Consider the following 23682-nt stretch of genomic DNA (forward strand, 5'->3'; position numbering starts at 1 on the left):
GCAATTTAATCCATTATTGAGCTAATTAAATTTTTATTTTCTTTCAAAATACGTTTAATTAAGTAAAACTTAGATGCCTGTTAGGGAGTCAAATATGAGTGACATTAACGATTTCTAATAACAAAACACAATGCGGTCTTTTATAACCTGGAACTTTTCTTGATGGGGCTCAACTGTGCAGAGAGGGCGTGGATCGCTCTCGTGCTCTGTAGCTATAAGGATTAGCTTCAAAGAGTTGAAATGGTTAAGACCCGTTCAAATTAATGGTACCAGGGACATAGTTTCTGATCAAAACATTATAGTAACCTATAAGGTCAAATTAGCAAGGACTTTTCACCACTTATCAATGAAACTGGCATACATATTGCTTTGGAATATCCATCTATCAAGGTCTGTCTGTCTATCAGGGAGGAAAGAAAAAAGTCAGGAGGGCAAGAATAAAATTTCAGCCCAAACGATATTTTTCTATAAAAAATTTAAAATAAAAAAAATCCAATTGGTCATTTAATCTTTTGTTCACTTTTTTCACATAGTAAAACTGTGGACCATTTGAGGCCTAGGAATAAATGAATGTAACACACACACATATGGATCTATGTAGATACACATATATGTATATATTATATTTATGGCTTTAATGTTTCTTTTTTTTTTTTTAAAAAGATTTTATTATTTCCTTTTTCTCCCCAACACCCCCCGGTACATAGTTGTATATTCTTCGTTGTGGATTCTTCTAGTTGTGGCATGTGGGACGCTGCCTCAGCGTGGTTTGATGAGCAGTGCCATGTCCGCACCCAGGATTCGAACCAACGAAACACTGGGCCGCCTGCCGCGGAGCGCGCGAACTTAACCACTCGGCCACGGGGCCAGCCCCTAATGTTTCTTTTTTTAACCCTTTAGTATCTCTCCTTTTTCATTGTAGACTACACTGGTATAATGTTTATAAATATAGGCATCAATAACTACAGTTTATAAAATAAAACAAGTTGACATTAACCGCTTAAATCACAACAATCTACTTGGAAAGTGTAACAAAACGATTTTGTGAACAGCCAGAAGTAATACCTTCTTAAAATCTTTCATCCCAGAAAACCCCCAGATGTTTTAGAAAATCAGGAAACCTGAATTGTTAGTATCAAAGTACATTTTTAAGGTAATTACACTTGAAATGAAGATAACAGTATTTTGGAAGCTGAAAATTTACATCGAATAAATCATCAGGAGAAGGGAAGAAGCTCTTAGATTAAGAAATAATCATGGGGTCAGCCTTGTGGCTCAGTGGTTAAGCTCGTGCGCTCCACTTTGGCAGCCCGGGTTTCTCCAGTTTGGATCCTAGGCGCAGATGTGGCACCGCTCATCAGGCCATGCTGAGGCGATGTCCCACATAGCACAAGCAGAGGCACTTACAACTAGAATATACAACTACGTACTGGGGGACTTTGGGGAGAAGAAGAAAGAAAAAATAAATACACACACATATATATATATATAAAAAGATTGGTAACAGTTGTTAGCTCAGGTGCCAATCTTTAAAAAAAAAGAAAGAATGAATCAGTACATGGATCGGAAACAACATAGAAGCATGTAGTTTAGATACCTCAATTTCATTAGAACCAGGATGAACATTTTTTTTCTGTTTTCCACATTCTCAGTATCATGGTTATTTAATAATAATATAATAGCTATCATTTATGGATCACTTGCTTTGAGCCAAATACTGTAGTAAGCACTTTTTAAAACACAGTATTGCATTTAACCTTTACAACAATTCTGTAAACTAGGAAACTAAGTCTTGGTAAGGTTAACAACCTGCCTAAAGTTATACAGCCTATAAGTGGCAAAAATGGATTTGAATCCATGTCTCAATCCACAGCTTATATATGAGCTTAACCTCTCTCTCCCTATCAGTCCATCTATCCATCTATCTATCTATCTATCCATCTAGCTATCCATCTACCCATCTATCTATCCATCTACCTCTCCATCTGTCCATCTATCTACACACACATACATACATCCACATACACACACAAGGCCTTGGAATATATATTCTGAAGGAATATTAAGTGATTACTAAGGAATATTTCCTTTTATAAGCTCTTCAGTCATCAGTAAATCTGCTCTCCTTGCATCTAGTATACATTCATTACTGTTAGGAGACGGAATTTTACCACTAAGAACAAGGTGCATCAGTGTTTTGTTTCTTCCTTGTCTTCAGATTTTATAAGGTTCAGTTAGCCGCCATGTGGAGATTCAGCTTGATCACTGCTATAGAAGGTTTCCAAGAAGTTCTTGAGATTGTGTCTCTAGTGACAGAGCGAGTCCCCGACCTGGTACTGAGTGGGGCTGGCTCCAGGATCTAGGCTGGCTGCCTTAAAGAGCAACGCACGTTCTGCAATGTTTGTTTATGAAAACTAAGTGGATTAAAAAATCAAAGACTCAAGCCATATTTCAGGACAATGAACTAATTAGTCTTAGTAAGTTTCAAAAGCTTCCGAACAAAAATATGTACTACCTGAAAAAAATCCACACGCCCTAATTTGAAGAAAACCACTTAGAGACAGGACTATGTTGATGTTTAGACATTTTGCTGGATTTAACTGAAAGATACAGCATTGATCCACAAGGTCACCTTGGCCGGGTGCTAAGGAGTGGTGCAAGTGGAACTGTGGGGACAGAGTTTCACAGCCACATCCCGATAGATATGTCAACATCAAACAAAAAGCCACGATCAGTTCTCTAGGAATTACCAATTGAGACAATTGGTCAGGAGCCACATTGGACATGGTTTACTCAGGTCAGGATACAATACCTAGTCTTCACAGGTAGCAAATTTGGATATACATCTGCTAACAGAGCATCCCATTTTTATTCCCCATCTCCTGACATTTTATCAGAGGAAGAAAAATAAAAACTTGATAGAGGGAGGGTTCCTTATGTCACATTTCATCATACCTCTTATACTTGGTGCAGGACCATGTCCTTAGAAGGGGATCTTGGCGACTAAAGGTTATGCTTTGAGAAGGGATCAATATTCAGAATGTGAGGCCTAGGTCTCACACACACAGAGGCACAGCGCCACGTGGCGTGGGCCACACTAGCACTGTGCAGTGTAAGATCCTAGGGCAACCTTGTAGCTTCTGGGCCAGAGGTGGGGCAGAGGGATGAAGAAATCATTGTCTCAGTTCTGAGAGATGAAGCAGGGGGTGGGGGAGGATGTTGATAAGTGGGAGTCCTCACTTAAATTGATTTCAAAATGTGAAATAATTGTTCATACTTGGCAGGCAGGCCGGGGATGAGCTCTAAAAGGGTCCCTAATGCCGACATTTCAAAATAAGAAATGTGAGAGTGCTTACCTTTTGGATGTCTTGTGCTGTTTCTGAAAAATAAAAGTTTTTTTTAAGTTTGAGAATTAAAAATGTATCTCATACATAGGTAAGCACTAATATTTTATAAGACTTTTAAACACTGTTAATAATTGAAGCCCGAGAGGTTTCATGGGCCCTTTAGACCCAATTTTCAGAGAATGAGTCTCAGTTATCCTATATCTATCCTATACTGTATGTAAAACAGCCTGACATACAGCTGAGTGTTATGCATCTTCTTTAATCCCTGAGAGCAATGGATCAATCCATGTTAATAAATTTCAAAAGCTCCCCCCAAATATGTTACCTGAAAAAAACCCCACACATCCTAAGCCATGAAAATCATTTAAACATAAGATTATGCTTCTGTTAATTTTTAGACATTTTCTTGGTTTTAACTGAAAGACGTAGCATTTATCAACAGGGGCGCCTTCACGCAGCGTTAACGGGTGGTGCAAGTGGGACTGTGGGGAGAGATTTACATCTTTATAGACGGCCTAATTACGTGTGTTTCATCTGTAAAAATTGTTTAATTACAGATGCATATAAAGTAAAAAGTGGTCGAATCTCCACAATTCCCACCTTGTGGAGGCAACCAGTCTCAACAGTTTGATGTCCATCTTCCCGGGTCCCATACTCATTGACCCCATCCCACCACAGTGCACAGTTCTGTTTAGTTTTTAATATAGAGGTGCAATATGCAAATATATAGGGACACTCTTTTGACAGTTGCAGAATGTTCCATGCAGCATTTGACGATACACTACAACTTAACTGAACATTTCCCACTAGATGGGCATTTTATGCGGTATCCTCTTACAAACTGCAAAGCGCACACACACAGATCTGTCCACATTTGCGTGAATGCTTCTATATGGCAAGTGTACATGGTGAAATTTATAAAAGTGAAATTGTTGGGTCAAGGGCAAGTGCGCATTTTAAATTTAAATGGGCACTATCAACTCTTGCTCCAAAAATCTGCAGAAATTGATGCTCCCACCAATAGTTTCGGAGTGCCAATTTTTGTCTATCTTTTGGCCAAGCTCATGGCTTCTCCCCCCATTTGTGTCAATTAAATGTATGGTTTTTCTGATTACTAATATGGGTGACCATTTATAAATTTTACAGGCAGTTTGTATTTCTTCTGTAAAACTGCCTAATTATATTCTCTGCCTTTTAAAAAAAGAGTCCTTCGTCTCTTCTTTTTGAGGTATGGGATTTCTTTATATAATATTAATCTTTTTATGCCTGTTATCTATATTGCAAACATTTTACATCATTTGCTTCACATTTTATAACAGAGCACTTTGACTTAGAGAAGTTAATCCTTCTGTATTCAAATCTGTCAGTCTGTACTTCACCTGTATATCAATAAGAGTGGAAAAAGAAAATATATTTTAGGACTTACCACTTGTCTTCAAAACTTTATGTGATCTTGAGGAAGGTTCTGGGAGAAAAAAAGAAAGCCAGCATCATTTGCAAAACCAAATCAAGACTTTTTCTTTACAAATGAGTTATTACGTTATGGGCAAATTAACTGAGCTCTAAAAAGTTTTTATCATCCCCATTGCTTAGAGATACTTAGCAGCAAGACATTCACTCCATCAACATTGTAAGATAAACATTAAGCTTGCAATCAGGAGCCACATAACAAGCAAACCAACCTTCCTTAGCTTTAACTACCACCTATAAGCTGATAATGTTCAATTTTATATTCTTATCCCCAGTGCTTGTCCCAAGCCTCAGACCTCAAATGCCAACTGCCAATCTGACATTTCCCCAATGTGCCCATGAGCTAGGAAACTCGGCAAGTCTCAGCTCAGTGGTCTCCCCCATATCTGCTCCTTCATCTCTATTTCCTACCTCGGCTGTCACTGACATTACCCTCCCAAGTTAGTGACCAGGACGTCCTTCGAAATGTCTCCTGTTTTCATCCATCACAGTCTTGTGAGATCCCAGTCATGCTCCAGCTCAGTCTCCACTGTCTTAATCCAAGCTGTCACCATCTCTCACCCAGACTAGAGGGACAGCCTGCTACCTGGTCTTGCTGCCTACTTCATTCTCTGCATCAGGTCAAAATTCTCTTTTTCCCAAGTTCATTGCTTAAAATCCTTGCAGGATCGAGTTCCAACCCTCTGCCTGGCCTCCTTGGCCTTCCACGATCAGGACCGTATCTGCATCTTCTGCAGCCACATCTCCTTTCGTTACACCTTGCCCACCTCCACCTCCACCCCAGCTCCATCCCATGTGCCAGCCGGACCAAACGACCGGCAACGGAGGTCTGACCTAAGGTAGGCTAGCTCAAGTCTCAGGGCCTCTGCATGTGCTGTGCCCGCCCCTGACCTGCCTCCTCAGCCCCCAGATGCCACCTGGGGTTCTGGTCTTCCGCTCTGTGAAGCCTTCTCTCTCCTTTGTCTCTCCACTCTTCCCTCCATCCACCTCTGCCACAGCTCCATCACACACACTGGTATTTGTTCACCTTTTCTGACTCTCGCACTAGACTGTGAACTCCTTGCAAGCAGGAATCACGCATATTGTTTATCCTTGCACTCCCAGCCCTCAGCACAATGCAGGGGATTAGGCAGGCACTCAACAAACACTGATTCAAATAAAAAAATCTGAGGGCTAAGGGAGTGCTACATGGAGTCTGGTAAAGCTAGCGTGTGTTACAATTTTAGGTTGGAATAATCTTTTTATGTCATTTATAGCATATGTTTTTCCACGAGCAATAGTAAATAGGGTTTAAGTACCTGTGTGCCAATGGTAAGATGCTATACAAAGCAAAATTAGTTGACGGATATGTTTTATATTCACTAGAAAACAGAGTTAAGTAGAAAAGAGTTTTAGAACAAAAGCCAGAGAGCCCCATCTTTGGCAGCCTCGAATGCATTCAGACTGGCAATGAGCTCAAAAACCAGAAAGAAGGGGCCAGCCCTCTGGCATAGTGGTTAAGTTCACGTGTTCTACTTCAGCGGTCTGGGGTTCATGGGTTCGGATCCTGGGCGCAGACCTACGCACTACTCATCAAGCCATGCTGTGGCAGCATCCTATATACAAAATAGAGGAAGACTGGCATAGACGTTAGCTCAGGGCCAATCTTCCTCATCAAAAAAACAACACCAAACCAGAAAGAAAATGCCCTTTGTCAGACTGAAAGGGACCTTTATTACTAGTCCCCCCATAATGATGAAATTTTGATTACAACACCCTATTTACCAGACTTTCTTCTCAGCCGATACGGGGCAGACCCATCTTTAGAACCGCAAAATGCTTTCGTCTCTCCATCAGGACTGTAACAGAAGCCTGGATAATCTGTAAAGATAACCACATGCATCGGTAAGAACGAGGGGTGCAGGGACTTTGCAGAAAATGGGTACGACTTGGTTTGAATAGCTCTGAATTATTCCTTTTCATCAGGCACGGATACAATGCCTCCTTCCTTAATTGGTGTTGAACATGTATCCTGAGCTTTCTGTGAGACTTCCAGGAGTGGGCTAGCCAGTTGAGCTGCCTTCTCTCTCTCTCATGCACACGCACGCACATGCACGCACGCACACGCTTTCTATGTACTGTCCTTTTCCACCCTCTGGCAGAAAGAGTTATACCCATTGGCTTTACCCTTCCTAGACAGTCAAACGGTGTAAGGTGCAGTAACTCCCTCCTGCCACTCAGAATCAACGGCAACTCTATGACCCACAGAGGTCGGAAGACTCCACTCAAATAAAAATCTCAGCAGCTGAACTTGTTACCAAGGTTCCTGATAGACTTCAGGGAGGGGCCACAATAGAGGTCCTGTCAAGGTAAAACCGTCTGGAGAATTCAATCTAAGTGACCATTTCTCGGGCGTTTCTGCCCAGGGCGGTGGTGGAGGACATCGAGTCCTTCCCGCCCCGTGGAAGCTGTCGTCCAGCGCAGTGACTCAGTATTCTTCTAGACACTGCTCCTTTGAACATCTGATGAACACTTTCTCTTACTGGGAAGGGGGTTTTCATTTAATTTCATAGCTTATGTCTTTCCACCCTTTCTAAGGCTACACAGACTTTGGATTAAGAAAATCTGGTCTGATCCTAAAGTAGCGCAGCATATTCAATGACCATCTGCACCCTGAAGGCTGAGGACAGAAAATTTTAGGATGCAACTGTAAACCAGTGTTCTTCAAATTGGGATTAAGGCTCCTGACGGGCGTCTAAAGTTCCAGAGAGTTCTGAGGATTGTAAAGACCACATACTGTTCTCCAGTGTCAGTGGAAAAGTTATATAAATGAGGTCATTTGGTCCAATGGACTGGCCTACTCTGTTCATACCCAGCCAAGTCCAAGGAGAGGGTAGGGCAAATAAGGTTATTTTCACAGGCTGAGTTGTTCTGGCCTAGTCCTGGGCCTGGAAGAGAAGCATGTGGCACCAATTAGTGGCTGGAAATCATTCTGTGCACTCCTAGAATCTTCCTGGTTTCCAAGTGCGAGCCCACAGCCTGGGAATAAGTAAATAATTTTGCTGAAGAGAGCTAGTCACAGTAACAGCTGGCTCCTCCACGTCCTCACATTCTTCATCTTTCCTCCTAGTTTGCCCATCCATGGCCTCACCCTCTCTTCAGAGCACTTTCTATTAAAAAAAAATTCTTAAAGAGATTTCCACTGAAAAACACCTGGGGATTTAAAGAAAACAGGGAGCCAGCTCTCATAGCCTAGCGGTTAAGTTCCATGTGCTCTGCTTCAGCATTCCCCTGGTGTGGAACCACACCACTCATCGGTCAGTAGCCACGCTGTGGTGGCAGCTCATAAAGAACTAGAAGGACCTACAACTAGAATATACAACTATATGCTGGGGGCTTTGGGGAGAAAAAAAAAGAGAGAGGAAGACCGGCAACAGATGAACAGATGTTAGCTCAGGGTGAATCGTTCCCAGCAAAAAATAAAAAAATAAAAATAAAGAAAACAGGGCAGTGAGGCCTAGCCTGGGACCACCTAGCATCACTTCTCAGGATCTGCTGGACATGAAATGGGGAATCTCAACCACAGTGGCATCGGGGCTCATCTTTCTACTTTGGTAACACTTCCTGTTTCTGCTGGAGAGTTATCCACTGGCAGGTTGGAGGGTAACTGAATCAGTGTTTGCACTTGGGGAAAGATTCTTCAAACGAAAGTTATTTTGAAAGTTTTAAATCAAAGTTTCTGTCAGGGGGCCAGCCCGGTGGCACAGTGGTTAAGTGCGCACATTCTGCTTCGGCGACCCGGGGTCCACCAGTTTGGATCCCGGGTGCGGAGATTGAACTGCTTGGCAAGCCATGCTGTGGTAGGCATCCCACATATAAAGCAGAGGAAGATGGGCACGGATGTTAGCTCAGGGCCAGTCTTCCTCAGCAAAAAGAGGAGGATTGGCAGCAGATGTTAGCTCAGGGCTAATCTTCCTCAAATAAATAAATAAATAAATAAATAAATAAATATTAAAAATAAAATAAAATAAAAAGTTTCTGTCAGATCTGGTTGTCAGTGTTTATAGTCATTGTTTCTCTTCATTCCATTTAATCGGGGAGATAACAAGGATGTGGTAAGTGCCGTTGAACAAGGACTCATTTTATAGGAAAGACCTCACTTCTATTTATTCTCTGCCTGCTTTTATAAGCCTAGAAATACAATCACACGGTGAGGGGAGGCAGTTGTAATCTAAAATTTGTGCAGCATCAGGAAAACCAGTAACTATCTAGCTAGCATGATTCTTGCAGATAATCAACACAGATTTTCTCAATGGGGTGAGGTGGGAAATGCACTGCGGGAGCTTAAATTTTGGTGGTGGTGGAGGTGGGGCTAAGAGTTGACCCTGGAAGCATATCTTACATTGTTTAGTTGATACAGAGACCTAGATACGTGGCCAGTCATCAGGCGACTCACAGATAAACCAGGTGAAATCAGTGTAGAACCGAGTCAATGTGTTAGGAAGAGATTATACTGTCCACTGGCTCGATTCGTTAAAACAGTGAGCAGAGAGCAGCTACTTTCTTACAACTGACATTTTTATAAACTTTAAGACAGAAAACGTGACAAGCACAAGTTGACGATGAAATTTCAAGTTGAGTTTAGAAGACAAAACTTACGAATGGCATCCATTTCAAGTATTGCTTGCTTGGCCTGAAAGAAAGAAGGCATAGCTATAACTGCAATCATCTTTTTTTGTTTCTTCTTTAAACTACCAATCCTTATACAGGTCTTACCCCACGTGAATAAGGGGATTTTGAAAAGCTTTAAAAAAAACTCATTTCTTTTAGGCATTAACACATAGTTCAAGGGAATCAAACAGATGAGCGCCCCCATGTGGGTGGTAGGAGCTGCCAATTGATGCTGCAGAGCTAAGCTTGCAGGCCCTATGTGGAGGGGTGGGTGGGTGGATGGACTGAAGAAAGGAAGGAGGGAGGGAGACAAAGGGAGGTAGGAGGACGAAGGGAGAAAGAGAGAAAGGAGGGGAACCTTCCGCTAAAATTTCTGAAACCCAGCTGATCATTAGCATCTGTTGGTCCGCTTATCATAAAATGCAGATTCCTGCTACCCAACCCTGATCTACTGAACCCAAAGCTCGAGGGACAGGGCCGAGGATCTACACCACCATATCACTGGGGCCTTATAACTACTTTGAGTTGATTGCAAAAACGGTTTCTGGAAGTTTCTCCTGTTTTCCTCTTTCCAAATAGCTATAGAGTTAGCCATTATCGTCAGCTAACTCTCCTGGCTCCCTACCGCACCCCTGCACCTACCATCCCTTTCGTGTGCCCTAGAAGCTCTCCAAGGGGGAGAAAGAGCTGCCGTCTGAAGGGCATGGATTGTGATCCCAGCTCTGGCACTTAACGAGGTGGGTGCTCTCACATCTCTGAATGTGTTTCCTCAAGCCTAAGACGGTAAGATAGGACCCACCTTTCACAGTTGCTACTAGGACCCAATGATGGGCCCTTGACTCACATTAGATAGCAACCACCCTCTAAGTTACCATCGGGCCTGATAAACCCTGACTCTGGCTTCCTCAGCACATACGCTTCTCCCCACTTCAACCCCAACCTCTGAGGCTTCTTGTGTTGTAATTGTGCCCACATGCTATCAATGCTTAGGGGACTAGGAAAAGATTAAGTTAATTGCTCCAACATGCATCATTCTGCTTGAGGATTCAAAGAAGAAAAAACTAATTTAGATAGGCTTTCTTGCTCCTTTTATGTCATTTTCATTTTTCGATGGTAGTGTAATTTAACCTACAGACATTATGCTAAAAATAACCTTAAAAATAATTTTACTTGTCTTTTGCCACAATCTGTGATATCACAGTAGAAATATTTAAGCTAAGTGGCAATCATATTTAGTTTAAAAAAATCAGTTAAAAAAACCCTTGATGCAGTCACCTTAATTTCGAGAAAACAAACTCTTAGATTTTTTTTATAATACTGAGATTTTTTTTTATCATATTTTCAGAGTTTGAGATTGCTAGTCCGAGTTAATTTCAAACAAATGTCAGCTCAGTTTCTGTGAAGTACATTTATGGAACCACGTGGATATATAAGATGCAGAAGTCTACTTTCACCTTTATTCTCAATTAATCCGACGAGAGTTAATTTACATACCATGTCTGTGAATAGGCAATATGGCTATTTCCCAGAAGTTTCCTGGTACTTATAAACTTGACTTCAAGAACTCAGTATTGTTTTCCCTGTCTTGACATTTAATTTCCAGAAAGTACGATTCCCACATTTTCCACTAGGAGTCAGCCAGGGACCATCACTGAAGGCAAGGACTGGGAGGAGGTAGGGAGGAATACATACACTAACCAATTCCCAACAGCTCTGTTCATATCATTAAGAAATAGTCTTGAGGAAAGAAGTGAAAAGTTCAACTTGGTAATAACCCCGCTGAAACAACACACAAAATTATTATAACATTATAGTGGATAAAGTATATTAAATAAGTGTGCTTTCATTGCTCCCTGGGAACAACGTGGTTAAGACGCTCTTTGGAGCCAGACTGACCTGGCTTTGAATCCGGACTCAGTGAGGTACTAACTATATAAACTTGGGCAATGTAATTTACATCTCTGAGCCTCTGTTTTCATTTCTCTAGAATGGAGAGAATAAGACCTATCTCATAAGGTGCTTTGCGGGGGGGTGAAATAAGAATCGAAAGTACTTAGCACAGGGTACGTGTGCTCAAGAAGTTGTAGCTGAAAAAAATACTGCTTAGATTCTAAAAGGATCAAGAACTTGGGCAAAAAAGTACATAAAGGGAAAATTGCCTGGAACACACACCCCTCGTGTGGGAGAACGAGGGCAGTACGCAAGCTAGTCTTGTTTTGTAATGGCCTATATCTGCCTTTCAGAATCCCTTGGCAGTTCTGATTTTCCTAGTAGACAGGTAAACAATAGGTGAGGCATATCAAAGACACTTCGCCATTGCCCAGAAGGGCATTCCAAGGCACAGGGCCAGCAACCTAATGACTAACCAGGAAGAAGACGCAGTTCTCTCTGCATGAGCTGCCTTACATCTTGGAACACCTCGATGAAATGAGACTCATGCTTAAGTCAAAGAACACACCTACGCCCATTCATTTCCTGGGTTCAAAGTCACTGCTGACAGCCTGAGAACAGGCTTCAGTGCTTTTCAAAAAATATACAAAGAGCAAAGTAGACTCCTTTCTCGGAAATCTCCATTTCCTTATTTTCCACCCAGTTCTGCTCTCATGATCATCATTCCATTTTTCTGCTCCACTTCACTCCTCCCCGCCCCAGCATGGACCATTTCACCATCCATTCTCCACCCTCACCTTAGTTCACTTTATCTCTGATGACCTTTTGCTCCACTCCAAAACAGCAACACAGAATTCTGGCCTCATGGCCGCCCCCAGAGCCTTATCATCCCCCAGAACCGCCCTAGCTCTAAGGCAGGGCGCCAGAAGTCCCTTCTTCAAGTACAGAACTCTACATTCCCACCTTCCCAGCTCTCCACCTGTAACTCCTGATGAACCAGTTCTCCGACTTTTCAAGACCAGCAATCCTTCAACCCAGGCCTCTATTCCCAGGTGGGTGCACTTGCCACTCAGCCTGGAAATCATGCTCGATCGTTGCCATTACGTGCTGACTGGCACCCTCCCTTCTCTTGCCCTGTTAACCGTACTCCTCATACTCCAACAAACCCCCAACTCGGAGAACCCACGCGCACCACGCTTCCTCAACCCGCGTTTCCAAGTTGCTGGGCAGACTTGCAAATGACCTCCTCACACTGATCCACGGTGGCCAGCTTCAGTCGGGTCTCAGATGCTTTCCACAAATTCTTGTAGTCATCCCTCCTGACGCTCTGGTCCAATTTTTAGTAAGTGTTCTGAACTTGTCCACATTCCCTCAGGTACCCAATGCCACCTCTGCTTCACTCACTCGGCAGATGACATCATCAAACCAAACCCTCCATCTTTGGGGAAATCAAACCCTTTATCTTCCCTCAAGTCCACCTCAAAGTTACTCTATCTTCTCTCATCTCTATTCTCTCCCAGCTCAGAGAAGATGTTTCTGGCCCTTTCCACAATGAACTGTACACTATGGTGCTTTTGATCCTGTCCTGCCACCTGCCCAGGGGCGCATTCAAATGAGCATCTCTCCTCTTAACTTTACTATCTCCTTCCCCTCAGCCTGTTTATGTCCATGGCATCCTTCATCTACACAAAGCATCTTGCTTTGATCTTGTCTCCCCTCTAACTACCACCTTTTGTCTTTTCTGAACTTTGTTAAAAAAAAAAAAAAAAAAGCCTACGCCCAGTCTGTTCCTTCTCACTTCCCCCTTTCTCTTCAACCCACTGCGATCTCCCTCTTATCTCTTAGTTGCCAAAGCGAATATCTGCTATTCTGTTCGAATCTGCCTTGGGCTCTCAGCATTCAAGACTCTTGCTCCACTCCCTCTCTTCGAGACTCTTTCCTTCCTTACCACACCTTCCTCCTCTAGCTTTCTTACCACCTCACTGGCCACTTTCCTTTGATTGTTCTCCAAATCCCACCCCCTTGCAGACCACTTAGATGTTGGGATTCCCAAGGTTCTTCTTTCCTTTACACATTTTTGTGGGCCACCCTATCAAATCTCAGGGCTTCAATGACTGTGTAGAGAGGGCCTCCAGACCCTCGGCTGCCTAGACCTGAATTTCTACCTGCAGCTGACCTGCCCCAGCACGAGCCACACTGAGAACTCCTCCCTCTCGCTCCCAACCAACTGGTTCCTCTCCTTTGCAGCCTCCCTGGGAACTCACACCACCATCCTCTTGGCCCAACGCCCGACGCATCCTTGACTCCGATTTCTCCCTCTCCTCATGCACCCAGTGCACAAATCCTCTTCCCTTTGCCTCCGTGATGGGTTTGGCTTCTGCGCCCCCTCTGATGCTGTGGCTGCCTGGCAGGGCCCCTCATCTCTTTCTAGACTATTGTGGTGGCTTGCCAAATCTCTTCCTGCCTCCAATCTTGCTCCTCCCACTCACATGTCTTATTTGACCTTAAAGTTACACGCTTGGAACACAGGGCTCACTGTGTCACCCCCTTACTCCAACACCTTCAGTAGTTTCCCACCGCCAACACAATCCAGACTCATCAGTGTGTGCGTTCAAAGCCCTTCACAGGTCGACTGCCTTCCACTTCTCCAGCCTCACCTCTTACTCCATCTCCTGAGGACTCAGCCCTTCTGTCTTGGCACCATCTGTGTGTTGTGAATACAATGCAGCCCTTCACATCTCTGTATTTTCGTTTATGCTGTTCCCTCAGCTTGGTTTTCCTTTTCCTTTCCTCCCACTTAATAAAGATACTCCTCATCCTTCAAGACTGAGGTAAAAGGCATTGTCCTTCTCCCCACTTGACTGTAAGTGAACACTGTAACCTTCCACAACACTTGGCTTAGACTTCTATTAATTCATTGTTTTTAAGCAAACGTTCATTGTTATATGGCTGGCTCCCTTTTCTACAAATTCCTGCACACCTGAGTCAGGATCTTGTTTCCCGAGCATTCCCACGAAACCTCAGCTAGTTTTATTCACTGTAGGTGCCTGGTGCGCTTTTGAATAATTCTCAAAACTCTATTCTCAACTAGCTTTCAAGACATTTTCTTACAGTCTTCTCTTTTTCCTTCTTTCAAACCCCAAAACTCTCCACAGCCTCTCCCTACATGTGAATCTTTTCAGTATAAACGACTGGTTTAGTTGATCCCTTAAGCAGCCTCTCTCTCAGTTTTCTTTATTTTGAAGTGGAACATTTATTCCCATCAGGCGGCCCTCCCAGGACCTGAATTCCTTTACGTTTTACTGTCTGTTGACCTCCCTGTCTTACCTTAGCCGGAATCTTTGCCGCATGATTCTCCAGGATCAGTCTTTTCAGGTGCAGAACCCACAGGCGTTTGTCTTGTTGGGACTTAGCCTGCCAGGAGGAGAGTTAGACAGTCAGACAACTCACGCCTCCACCACTCCCAAGATTCAGATGCTCCTACAACCCTCTGACAAGATGGAAAATACACCATGTGGCCAGAAAGTTCTAGAAAGGCCACCTGGCACAGGGCGCTCACCATTCCCCAGAGTGAGCCTGGCAGGGTGGCGAGGGCGCTGCTGTTACCTGAACTGTGTGCTGCAGCTTGGGGTTCTTATAGTGGAAGACGCTGAAGCTGAGCGGCTCCTTGGGTATCACCTCCACAAGCATGAGGTTGCCACACTGAGCAGGAGAGTAGAGAGAGGGTGAGGCCCACTTGGAAGAGAACGCAACAGGCAACTGCAGTCCTTGCCCGCAACCAGTCTTCAGACTTACCAGGATGTGAGCTTTGTATGTAAATGTGTCGTCTCTCTTCTTCGTGATGAGAAGCAGCTTGTCGAAGAGGAAGAGGGTCCTCTCATTCTTGGCCCGCTGGAGGCGGAAGGTTCCCTCGAGCACCAGTTCCCCGTAGCTGGTCAGGTCCGGCCCCTTCCAGTTAGTGAGCAAACTCTGTATCTCCTGAAACGGTGAACGTTCCATGTGATCAGACAGGAGGTGGGAAGGTAAGGCAGCAAGGACAGGGGGCCCAATGTTGAGCCTTGAGAATGGTGTCTCAATGTCTGTGACGGGGTCCAGTGGATCTACATGGTGTCCAATGGATATACATGGTGTGCAATGGATCTACATGGTATTCAGTGGATCTACATGGTGTCCAATGGACCTACATGGTGTCCAATGGATCTACATGGTGTGCAATGATGTCTAAGGACCCAAGACATAAATCTACGTTTATGGGTGGTATCACTTAAGTGTTCATGAAAATGAGTCAAGCTGTCAGTTGACGAGTTGCCCATTACTTCTTTCCATTCTTTGATAAGCCCTCTACTATGGCTGGCAGCAGCCGTTAAGTCTTTCAAAAGCTAGCGAAAGAGGCCACTGGTATGTGACCTTCTTAGATAGGCATCCTTCCCCGACTCTCTGGACAAAAAGCTTCAGAGCTATTGACTTGGAAACCCGCTTCCAGAATGTGAAGTCCACACCCCATAAAGGTAACTCAAAACCAAAGCTTGTGGAAAATCACACAAGATACGTCTTCCTAGAAATTTCCTGATCTTAATCCCATTTATTTGGGGAAAGGAAATGCACATTTCTTTACCACGATGTTTTCCATGGAACTTGGTAAATATAAATTGATAACATGACTTTGAAGTTTCTTTGGGATTTACTGTACATCCATATCAACTTTTTTTTAATCTTTATTTTTTGTGAGGAAGATTGGCCCTGAGCTAACATCTGTGCCAATCTTCCTCTATTTTATGTGGGATGCCACCACACCATGGCTTGATGAGCAGTGCTAGGTCTGTGCCTGGGATCCGAACCTGCAAACCCCAGGCTGCTGAAGTGGAGCATGCAAACTTAACCACTCTGCCACCAGGCTGGCCTCCCACATCAACGTTTTTTAAGGAAGCTGATTTTATTATTTTGAAAAATGAAAACATTCACAAATAGCATCTAATGAAGCAGCCCACAAGGCAACCTAAAATTTCATTGGTTGAAAGTAGAAATGGGTGGAAATGGAGATAGTCTGAGTCAGAGCCTAATTTAGTAGTGTCTTCAGAATGCCAGATTCATAAGGTACGAAAAACCAGTCATGGGGCCATTTCTAAATATGCAATAGACGTTATGTCTAACATTATGTCCGCAAAAAGCTTGAATGATGAAGCATGAAACCTTTCTTACTGCTGCAAAACCAGACACAGCCTGCAAGATTAGAAGCCGTCTTCCTTTGACTTTTGATGGTCAGTTGCATACACCACACTCTGGCTGCCTAGAGATGAAACCTACAGTTTTGCTTGGGCTTATGGGCCAAATAATGTATCTTTTTTCCCTGAGTGGTGTGTAGGTGCCCTGAATAGCATGGGGTCACTCTGGGTTTTTATATCTCACTCCAGGGACAAGCAGGAGCCTAGGACTAGCCTCTGGAACCACATGACCTTTTGTTTTTAAATAGCACATCCTTTGAGGTGCCCGGGACATGATCACTGGCTTAGCATTTATCAGAAGCTCCCAGGGATTTGGGGCTCAAAAATGTTGGTGCTGGAAGGGATCTTAGCAAATCCCTGGCCTGTCTCATTTCAAAAATGAGGAATCTAAAATGAAATGGTAGTCTCGTCCCAAAGGGCGTGGTTCCAGACTTAGCTCTCCTTTCTCTGAGTCCCCTGCCCTGTTACCACACATACCCCACCTCATGACTCTGCAGGAATTAGTGCAAGAGGAACAGAGGCTTGAAAACCCTTTAAATAGTTTGCCTCTTGCAACAAGAGTTACTTATTTGTAATAGACAAGAAGGCCTGGGGAGATTCAAATTTTAACTGGGGTCACTGAAGGGGCTCTGAGCAAACTGTTAGCTTCAAAGTTACCATGTAACTTTCTCACAAATAGCCACCTTCAGCAATGATCTGTAGTATCAGTGTCCTGATCTTTCTTCCGGGAGAACAATGATAAGACCCCCAATGAGGTGTGACACTTGTGCAGCCTTAATGTCTGATTTGGAAAATGACAGTAAATCGTGCCTCCACAGCACCGCCAGCCACTGCCATCTCGGGGGCCCACCTGTAACCGGACTGCGTGCTCATGTTTCCGCTTCATGTCATTGATGTGCCAGGCCACTCGCTGCATCGTGTCTATAGCATCAAGCACCACGTCATAGCCGTCTGTGTCCTTGTCAAGGTGATTTTCTATTTCCTTGAAAAAGACAAGAACTGGTTTTCAGATTTTTTTTCTCATATAGCCAATGAAACAAATGGCACCTCTATGATCAGTTCTTCATATTTTATTTTTGCTTATTTATTTATACACTGCCATCATTCCTTAAGATGCTGAGATAACTTATCAGAAGCATCTGCAACAAAATGGTAAAATGGGAATAAAGAGGGAGCTAGGAAAAATAGAAGTAGATTAGAATTTCATGACAAGGAGGATAAAAACAAAACACGTGCACAGGCCACTAAGTCTCAGAGATATCATAGTTAGTATAACAGACACGAGAGTTGACAGTATAGTTAGAGATTTCTGAGCTTTCTAGTGGCCAATGTAACATAGGTCTCATTCTTACAAGATAGAAAATTGACTTGTTTTTTTTCCTCCTAGAGGAAGTAAAATGTCTCGCATAGGACTTAATATGTAACAGACTTGAAAATATAATGGACCGTGATCTTTGAAAAACATTCCTATAGCAAGTGCATTTCAGGCAGTCAAGGCTTTAAAGTTGACAGGAAGGTCACTGAAGACAGTCCTTCGGAGTGCTGAGAAAGATCTCACGGATCAAGTAGTCGCTGCCTGATGGTCACAGTGTGTTACATCAGCACTCGGCTTGGCACTGGAGTCCCGCAATCCCAGGGAGATGAGGAAGGGACACGATCTCTGTTCTGACTCTGTTCAGCACATAAGACACACATCCCAAGACTCCTCAAGAATCTTAGGATAGGGACTATCGATTGCCTTGTTCCTTTAACCCTTATCTTCCCAACAATGTCCACCAGAGAGCTGGGGTCAATAAATGCTTAGCAAATTGAAGCTATATCTTCTTAAAACAATAATACAGTAACCCTACATAACTATGTAAACCAGTAAGAAGATATTATAATCCATTAGATCTTTTCCATGACATTTATCATACATAATTGTCAAGCTAAAGGGTGGAGGCTGAATCTTCTGGTATAATTACAAAGATCAGTTCCATTATTTTATAGTCATACTTTACAAATCTTTATTTTTCCCAAGTACTCAAGATTTCCATCTAGCTAGAACCTGGAAAGGAATTTACATTTTCTTTCCACACTCAGACTCAGCTGTTCGAAAGGCCCTGTGGAACCATACAACTAAACTAATAACTCCTGGCTAAGTTCAAGATCAACAGCAAATTTAAAAAAAATAATGATTTCTTCTTTTAATCTGAGAGGCCATCCCGCTCATCAATAAACAGACTCAGGAGTTGAGAGCATGTTCCTGTGGGGATCTTCACGGATGGCCGCACACCTTTGAAGCGAGGTGAATGACATAGAAGGGACACTCTAAAAGCAAAAATACTTCAAAGGCAACCGGAAGTTAGTTTTCCATTAATTTAACCACTGTTCTTCCCTCTTTTCTTCATTGCCAGCTGTTATGGACTAAAGGTTTGTGTCCCCCCAAAATTCGTATGTTGAAATACGAACCCCCATTGTGTGGTGTTAGGAGGTGGGGCTTTGGGAAGCATAAGGTCGTGAGGGGGGAGCCCTCCGGGATGGGGTTAGTGCCCTTAGGAAAGGGACTCCAGAGAGCTCTCCTGGCTCTTTCCACCAGGTGAGGACACAAGGAGAACTCAGCAGCTGCAACCCAGAAGACAGCCCTCACCACAACTCAATGGTGCTGGCACCCTGATCTCGGGTCTCCAGGCTCCATGAGAAATAAGCCACCAGTCCCCAGCACTTTCTTATAGCATCTCGAGCTGACTCAGACAGCCCCTCTTAATTCAGAGGGTAAAGGCTCTTCTTCCTATCAATTAACTTTTCGTAAGGATCTTGTTACACCTGACATGCTTAAGTAACTGAGACCTCAGATTTTTTTTTCATGGATGGCCACCTCACTGTCCAGAAGGCCAGAGCTAGAGATTCTTGGGACACAGTCTTAAATGCCATGTTAGCAGAAGCCAGCAGACATCCATTCTGGGGCGGCCATTATTTATTTAAGAATGATTCGGACGCTAATTTGGCAAATTAATCCCACTAATCTAAGAGGTCACGAATATCAATTTAACAATTAAAGTAAAACCTCTGATGTGGTTTCACAGGACACAAAGAGGAGTCACCCAGGCAAATAGACAAAGCTGAGAAATTTTTGGTCAAGTTACACCCTAAGAGTTGTTAAAATTTTAAATGTCTGTGAACTGAGCAAACCTGGAAGGATTATCCAAGTTAGAAACCTGCAATCATTCAAAAAGAGATACATACAAATTGCAGGCACATTGATATAGAGAGAAGAACTCTGGATTAAAACCTTTTTAAGATTTTTAATATGGTATTAAAAATAACAGCTTATTTTTATTGACTGCCTGTGAGCCACAGTGAACACGGGCAATTTACAGGATTGAAACCTAGGCAGCCTTGCCCCAGAGTTCGGCTCCTAACCACCTAACTGTCTTGGAAAGGCAATCTGATCCTACTTACAGAATGAAAACTACTTTCAATAAAACTTATTTCCTTTTTCTTTTTTTTCCTGAGGAAGATTGGCCCTGAGCTAATATCTGTGACCGTCTTCCTCTATTTTATATGTGAGAAACTGCCATGATGTGGCTTGATGAGTGGTGTGTTGGTTTGCCACCAGGATCCAAACTGGGGAACCCCAGGCCACCAAAGCAGAGCACGTGAACTTAATGGCTGCACCACTGGGCTGGCCCCAAACTTATTTCCATTTTTATCAATATCCTTAGAGGATAAGAAATGAGAATGTGAGAGTTACTTTGTTTCTAAAGTCTCCTGGTATTTTGTATAAATAATGGAAAATGATACAAAGATGCCCTGAAGCGACACTGAGCCCAGCTCACAGATCATTCAGCACGCTGCTCAGCAGCGTCTGCTCTCTTTTCGGCCTCTTCTCATACGAATGCCAATCTATGACAAACAGCTCTCCCTCCCAACTGCCTACTGAATCTGGGCTCGTGGAAATAAAATAAAACATTAACAATCTGGTTTTTATTAAGATGATAGCTCCCCGCCTGAACCTGTCATTGTCCAGCATCAGGTACTTCTAAGGCCTGACAGAATCAGGGCTAAAACGAGTCTTTTTACTTGGCAGTTGTCAATGGGGCTGCAGGCCTAGAATATAAATATCTCTAATTCCTCAAAGCAGATTAGTCAGTTGTAAAGCATGAGCGCAGAAAGTATTTCCATATGTCTCCAGCCTGTTCTGATTTTTTTTTGCCCCTAAACTTAATATATACACACAAAATCCCCATCCCTCGGAAAGTCCTCGAGCGCAGGCAGACGCTTACATGCAAAAGCAGATGATACTTGAGAATCCGCTGAACTGGTTTTAAGAGATAGGAGCCCAGAGGCAGGGAGTGTTTCAAAGTTTCCTGACGTTCCCGGAAGAATTTGGCCAGCATCTTGTTCCTCATGCACTCTGTGAGCACAGCCACTGATCTGCAAGAAGAAGAATATTTTTATCTACATGGGAATGCTCAATGTGGGTATTCAAGTCTTAAATGCCGGCGTAAGTGCAAATGTCCTAAAACAGGTAGGGCGGCAACAGAGCTATGGCTGGACTAGAATGCCTCTGGGCAAGTTAGAAAAAGATGCCTCTCTGGGTGGGGGAATGAGGAAAAGGCCTGTTTCAAGAGAATAGTACACAGATGTCCACATGGCTTCTAAGCAGCAAACTCCTTCTAGGAGATGCAGCCCCCTGCCAGGACCCACAGCTTGGCAAAGGGGATCTGCGTTGGATGTTAGCTTCCAGTTGTGCCCCATCTGGGTGTCTTTATGACATTACAGGCAGGTGGTCAGAGACCTTGTCTCACAGGAAACTTCCCTTCGAGAATCTTTGACCAGATCCGTCTTTCCACCTCCAAGTGGTTCTCCTCCTAAATTCAGCTTCCAAAACAGCTCGATAGCCTCGCTCCTTAAGGAATGTGCCTCACTGCAGTGTTTTTGAAAAGTGGGTCGGGTTCCTTCTCCATCCCAGCTCCCCCAAAGGTACCGAGTACGGTCCCCTAACATCCCAGGGGAAGAGCAGAGGCAATGCTCATATCTCACACACAAAGCAAGCTAGGGGGCTCATGGAGTCTCACACGCGTAAATTAAAATCTTATGGTCTTGTAACATCGAAGAAAGCAGGTGGAAGTAATTTCAGCCCTTTCTCCCCAAGTCAGTAATATGTTTTCACGATTAATTTAGAAAACCAGAGAGAGGCAAACAGCAAAATAAGACTCCTTGGGAGAGAGCAAAATGGAGGTTTCCTAATGAAGCTGTTAGAGCCCGGCTGCTTTGAGAAATATCTGTTCAAACGGGTTTATTTCCCCCCAAGTCAAGATTTCAAAACTATTCTCCATCACGCAGCCTAGGAACTTTTCTGAGGTTCTTTAGAGTCAGAAGCAGCTGTCCAGCAGCCCTTTCGCGTCTGAAGGCTTTTTAACAATAAGAAACCTGCACCCATCCGGAGCACACGGAAGCCCAGGTTCAGGGCCGGGGAGACATCTGAGGACAGTGACCTGGTCTGGGGCAAAGACGGAGGGCCATGCCCCTTCACAGCAGAATCGCTGGGGCGTGACTGGTATGAAGGAGGTGGCCATCTGTCAAGATGTGCCGGCGACATTTAATATCACCAGCCTGGCTCCAAAGGGGAAGACAAGTTGTCAGATGGGCTGACACACTTGGCTGAAACTCTCAGCTTCTTAAGATGGGGGAGAGGAAACCTCGGGCCTCAGAGAGCAAACAGCTGGGAGACACAGCAACAGAAGGAAATATTTTTCTATGAATTTGAAAACCATACAAGTGGGCAAGAACCAGACATGCCCGATTCACTGAGAAGGCCTTTCGAGCATCTCTCTGCTAACACATTTCTTTTCTTCTTCAAAGTCAGACATAAAAAAACCCCACATTTCCTCCAGGAAATTGGCCTTAAGTCTCCAGAGACTTATCACCTTTGTCTCATGCAGCTTTTGCTTCTATTACACATTACTGAGTTCGTACTGCATTAATTTGTATTTATTGATTTGATCTTCCCTCACACGCTATTCCACTACTGCATTTAGTTGAGTTCTGACCCTCAAAAGAATATAAACTGCTAGAAGGTAAGAGATACAAGTTCCTATTTCCTGCTAATACACACCCAGCTTGGAACCATGCTTTGTGAATGACGGGCTCTTAGAAATGTCCTTGTACCAATGATTGGCCTGTCCCCTGACCCTGAAGCAGCCTAGCATATAACCATCTGCCTTTATTTTGTACTCTTTAATATTGCTAAGGCAGAAAAATCTTAAGATAAACCTCCCAAATTACAAATTCAGAAGTTATTTCTTCAAAGGACATGTTTATAATGAAATTTACGGACATAAACCCCCAAACAAGGCCCTCCAGCATCTCAGAGCCTGATAACTGGCTCCAGAACTTTGCAGGTTCTTTAGAGTTTGAATGTCTTTCCCTTTTGCTCAGGAAGAAGTTTCGTGGAAAAGATGAGGGCCAATTCTGTGCTTTTCTGAATTCGGGTGTGGTACAGTACTGGTTTCAGCTCAAGGATGATGAGATTTAGTGGGGCACCCTACAATATCCTGCTATCTTCAGCATAGAGCTGGAAACAAATACTTTTGGAGAGAACACTCCTTAAGTGAAATTGTATAAACTGTGGGCGAGTCTACAGATAAGGATATGGCAGGTTTTTAATCTGCGTGTGTTTTTTTTGTTGTTTTTGAGGAAGATTAGCCCTGAGCTAACATCTATTGCCAATCCTCCTCTTTTTTGCTGAGGAAGATTGGCCCTAAGCTAACATCCGTGCCCATCTTCCTCTATTTTACATGTGGGATACCTGTCACAGCATGGCTTGATAAGTGGTGTGTAGGTCCACACTCAGGATCCGAACCGGTGAATGCTGGGCTGCCGAAGCAGAGTGCCTGAACTTAACCACTATGCCACCAGGCTGGCCCCATAATCTGCATGTGTTTGTTTGTTTCTTTTAGGGGAATGCATGGTTGGCCATTAACCAAATAAATCACCACAGCATAAGATCTTGACCAATACTTAGAGGTGGAGACTAAAATGCACCAACGGAAAGCATTTTGCCATCAGTAAGTGTCAGCCTCTAGCTTCATCCCTTTTAATCCAGACTGGCCTTCAGG

The 23682-nt window shown here is 43.5% G+C and overlaps 1 protein-coding gene across 4 annotated transcripts in view; it reads right to left on the reverse strand.

Moving 5' to 3' along the window:
• PLEKHG1 (pleckstrin homology and RhoGEF domain containing G1) overlaps positions 1 to 23682 on the reverse strand; it is a 218751-nt gene that overhangs the window by 9255 nt on the left and 185814 nt on the right. For all 4 annotated transcript variants that reach the window (XM_046669950.1, XM_046669951.1, XM_046669949.1 and 1 more), the window contains 9 exons: positions 20845 to 20995; positions 17430 to 17561; positions 15153 to 15335; positions 14964 to 15059; positions 14685 to 14771; positions 9456 to 9489; positions 6582 to 6677; positions 4774 to 4812; positions 3357 to 3379 (listed from right to left, as the gene is read on the reverse strand). In XM_046669950.1, the coding sequence (XP_046525906.1) occupies positions 3357 to 3379; positions 4774 to 4812; positions 6582 to 6677; positions 9456 to 9489; positions 14685 to 14771; positions 14964 to 15059; positions 15153 to 15335; positions 17430 to 17561; positions 20845 to 20995 (841 nt within the window). The remainder of the gene's footprint in view (positions 1 to 3356; positions 3380 to 4773; positions 4813 to 6581; positions 6678 to 9455; positions 9490 to 14684; positions 14772 to 14963; positions 15060 to 15152; positions 15336 to 17429; positions 17562 to 20844; positions 20996 to 23682) is intronic.

This window comes from Equus quagga, chromosome 8, assembly GCF_021613505.1.
Source record: "Equus quagga isolate Etosha38 chromosome 8, UCLA_HA_Equagga_1.0, whole genome shotgun sequence".
NCBI classification, from domain to species: Eukaryota; Metazoa; Chordata; class Mammalia; order Perissodactyla; family Equidae; genus Equus; species Equus quagga.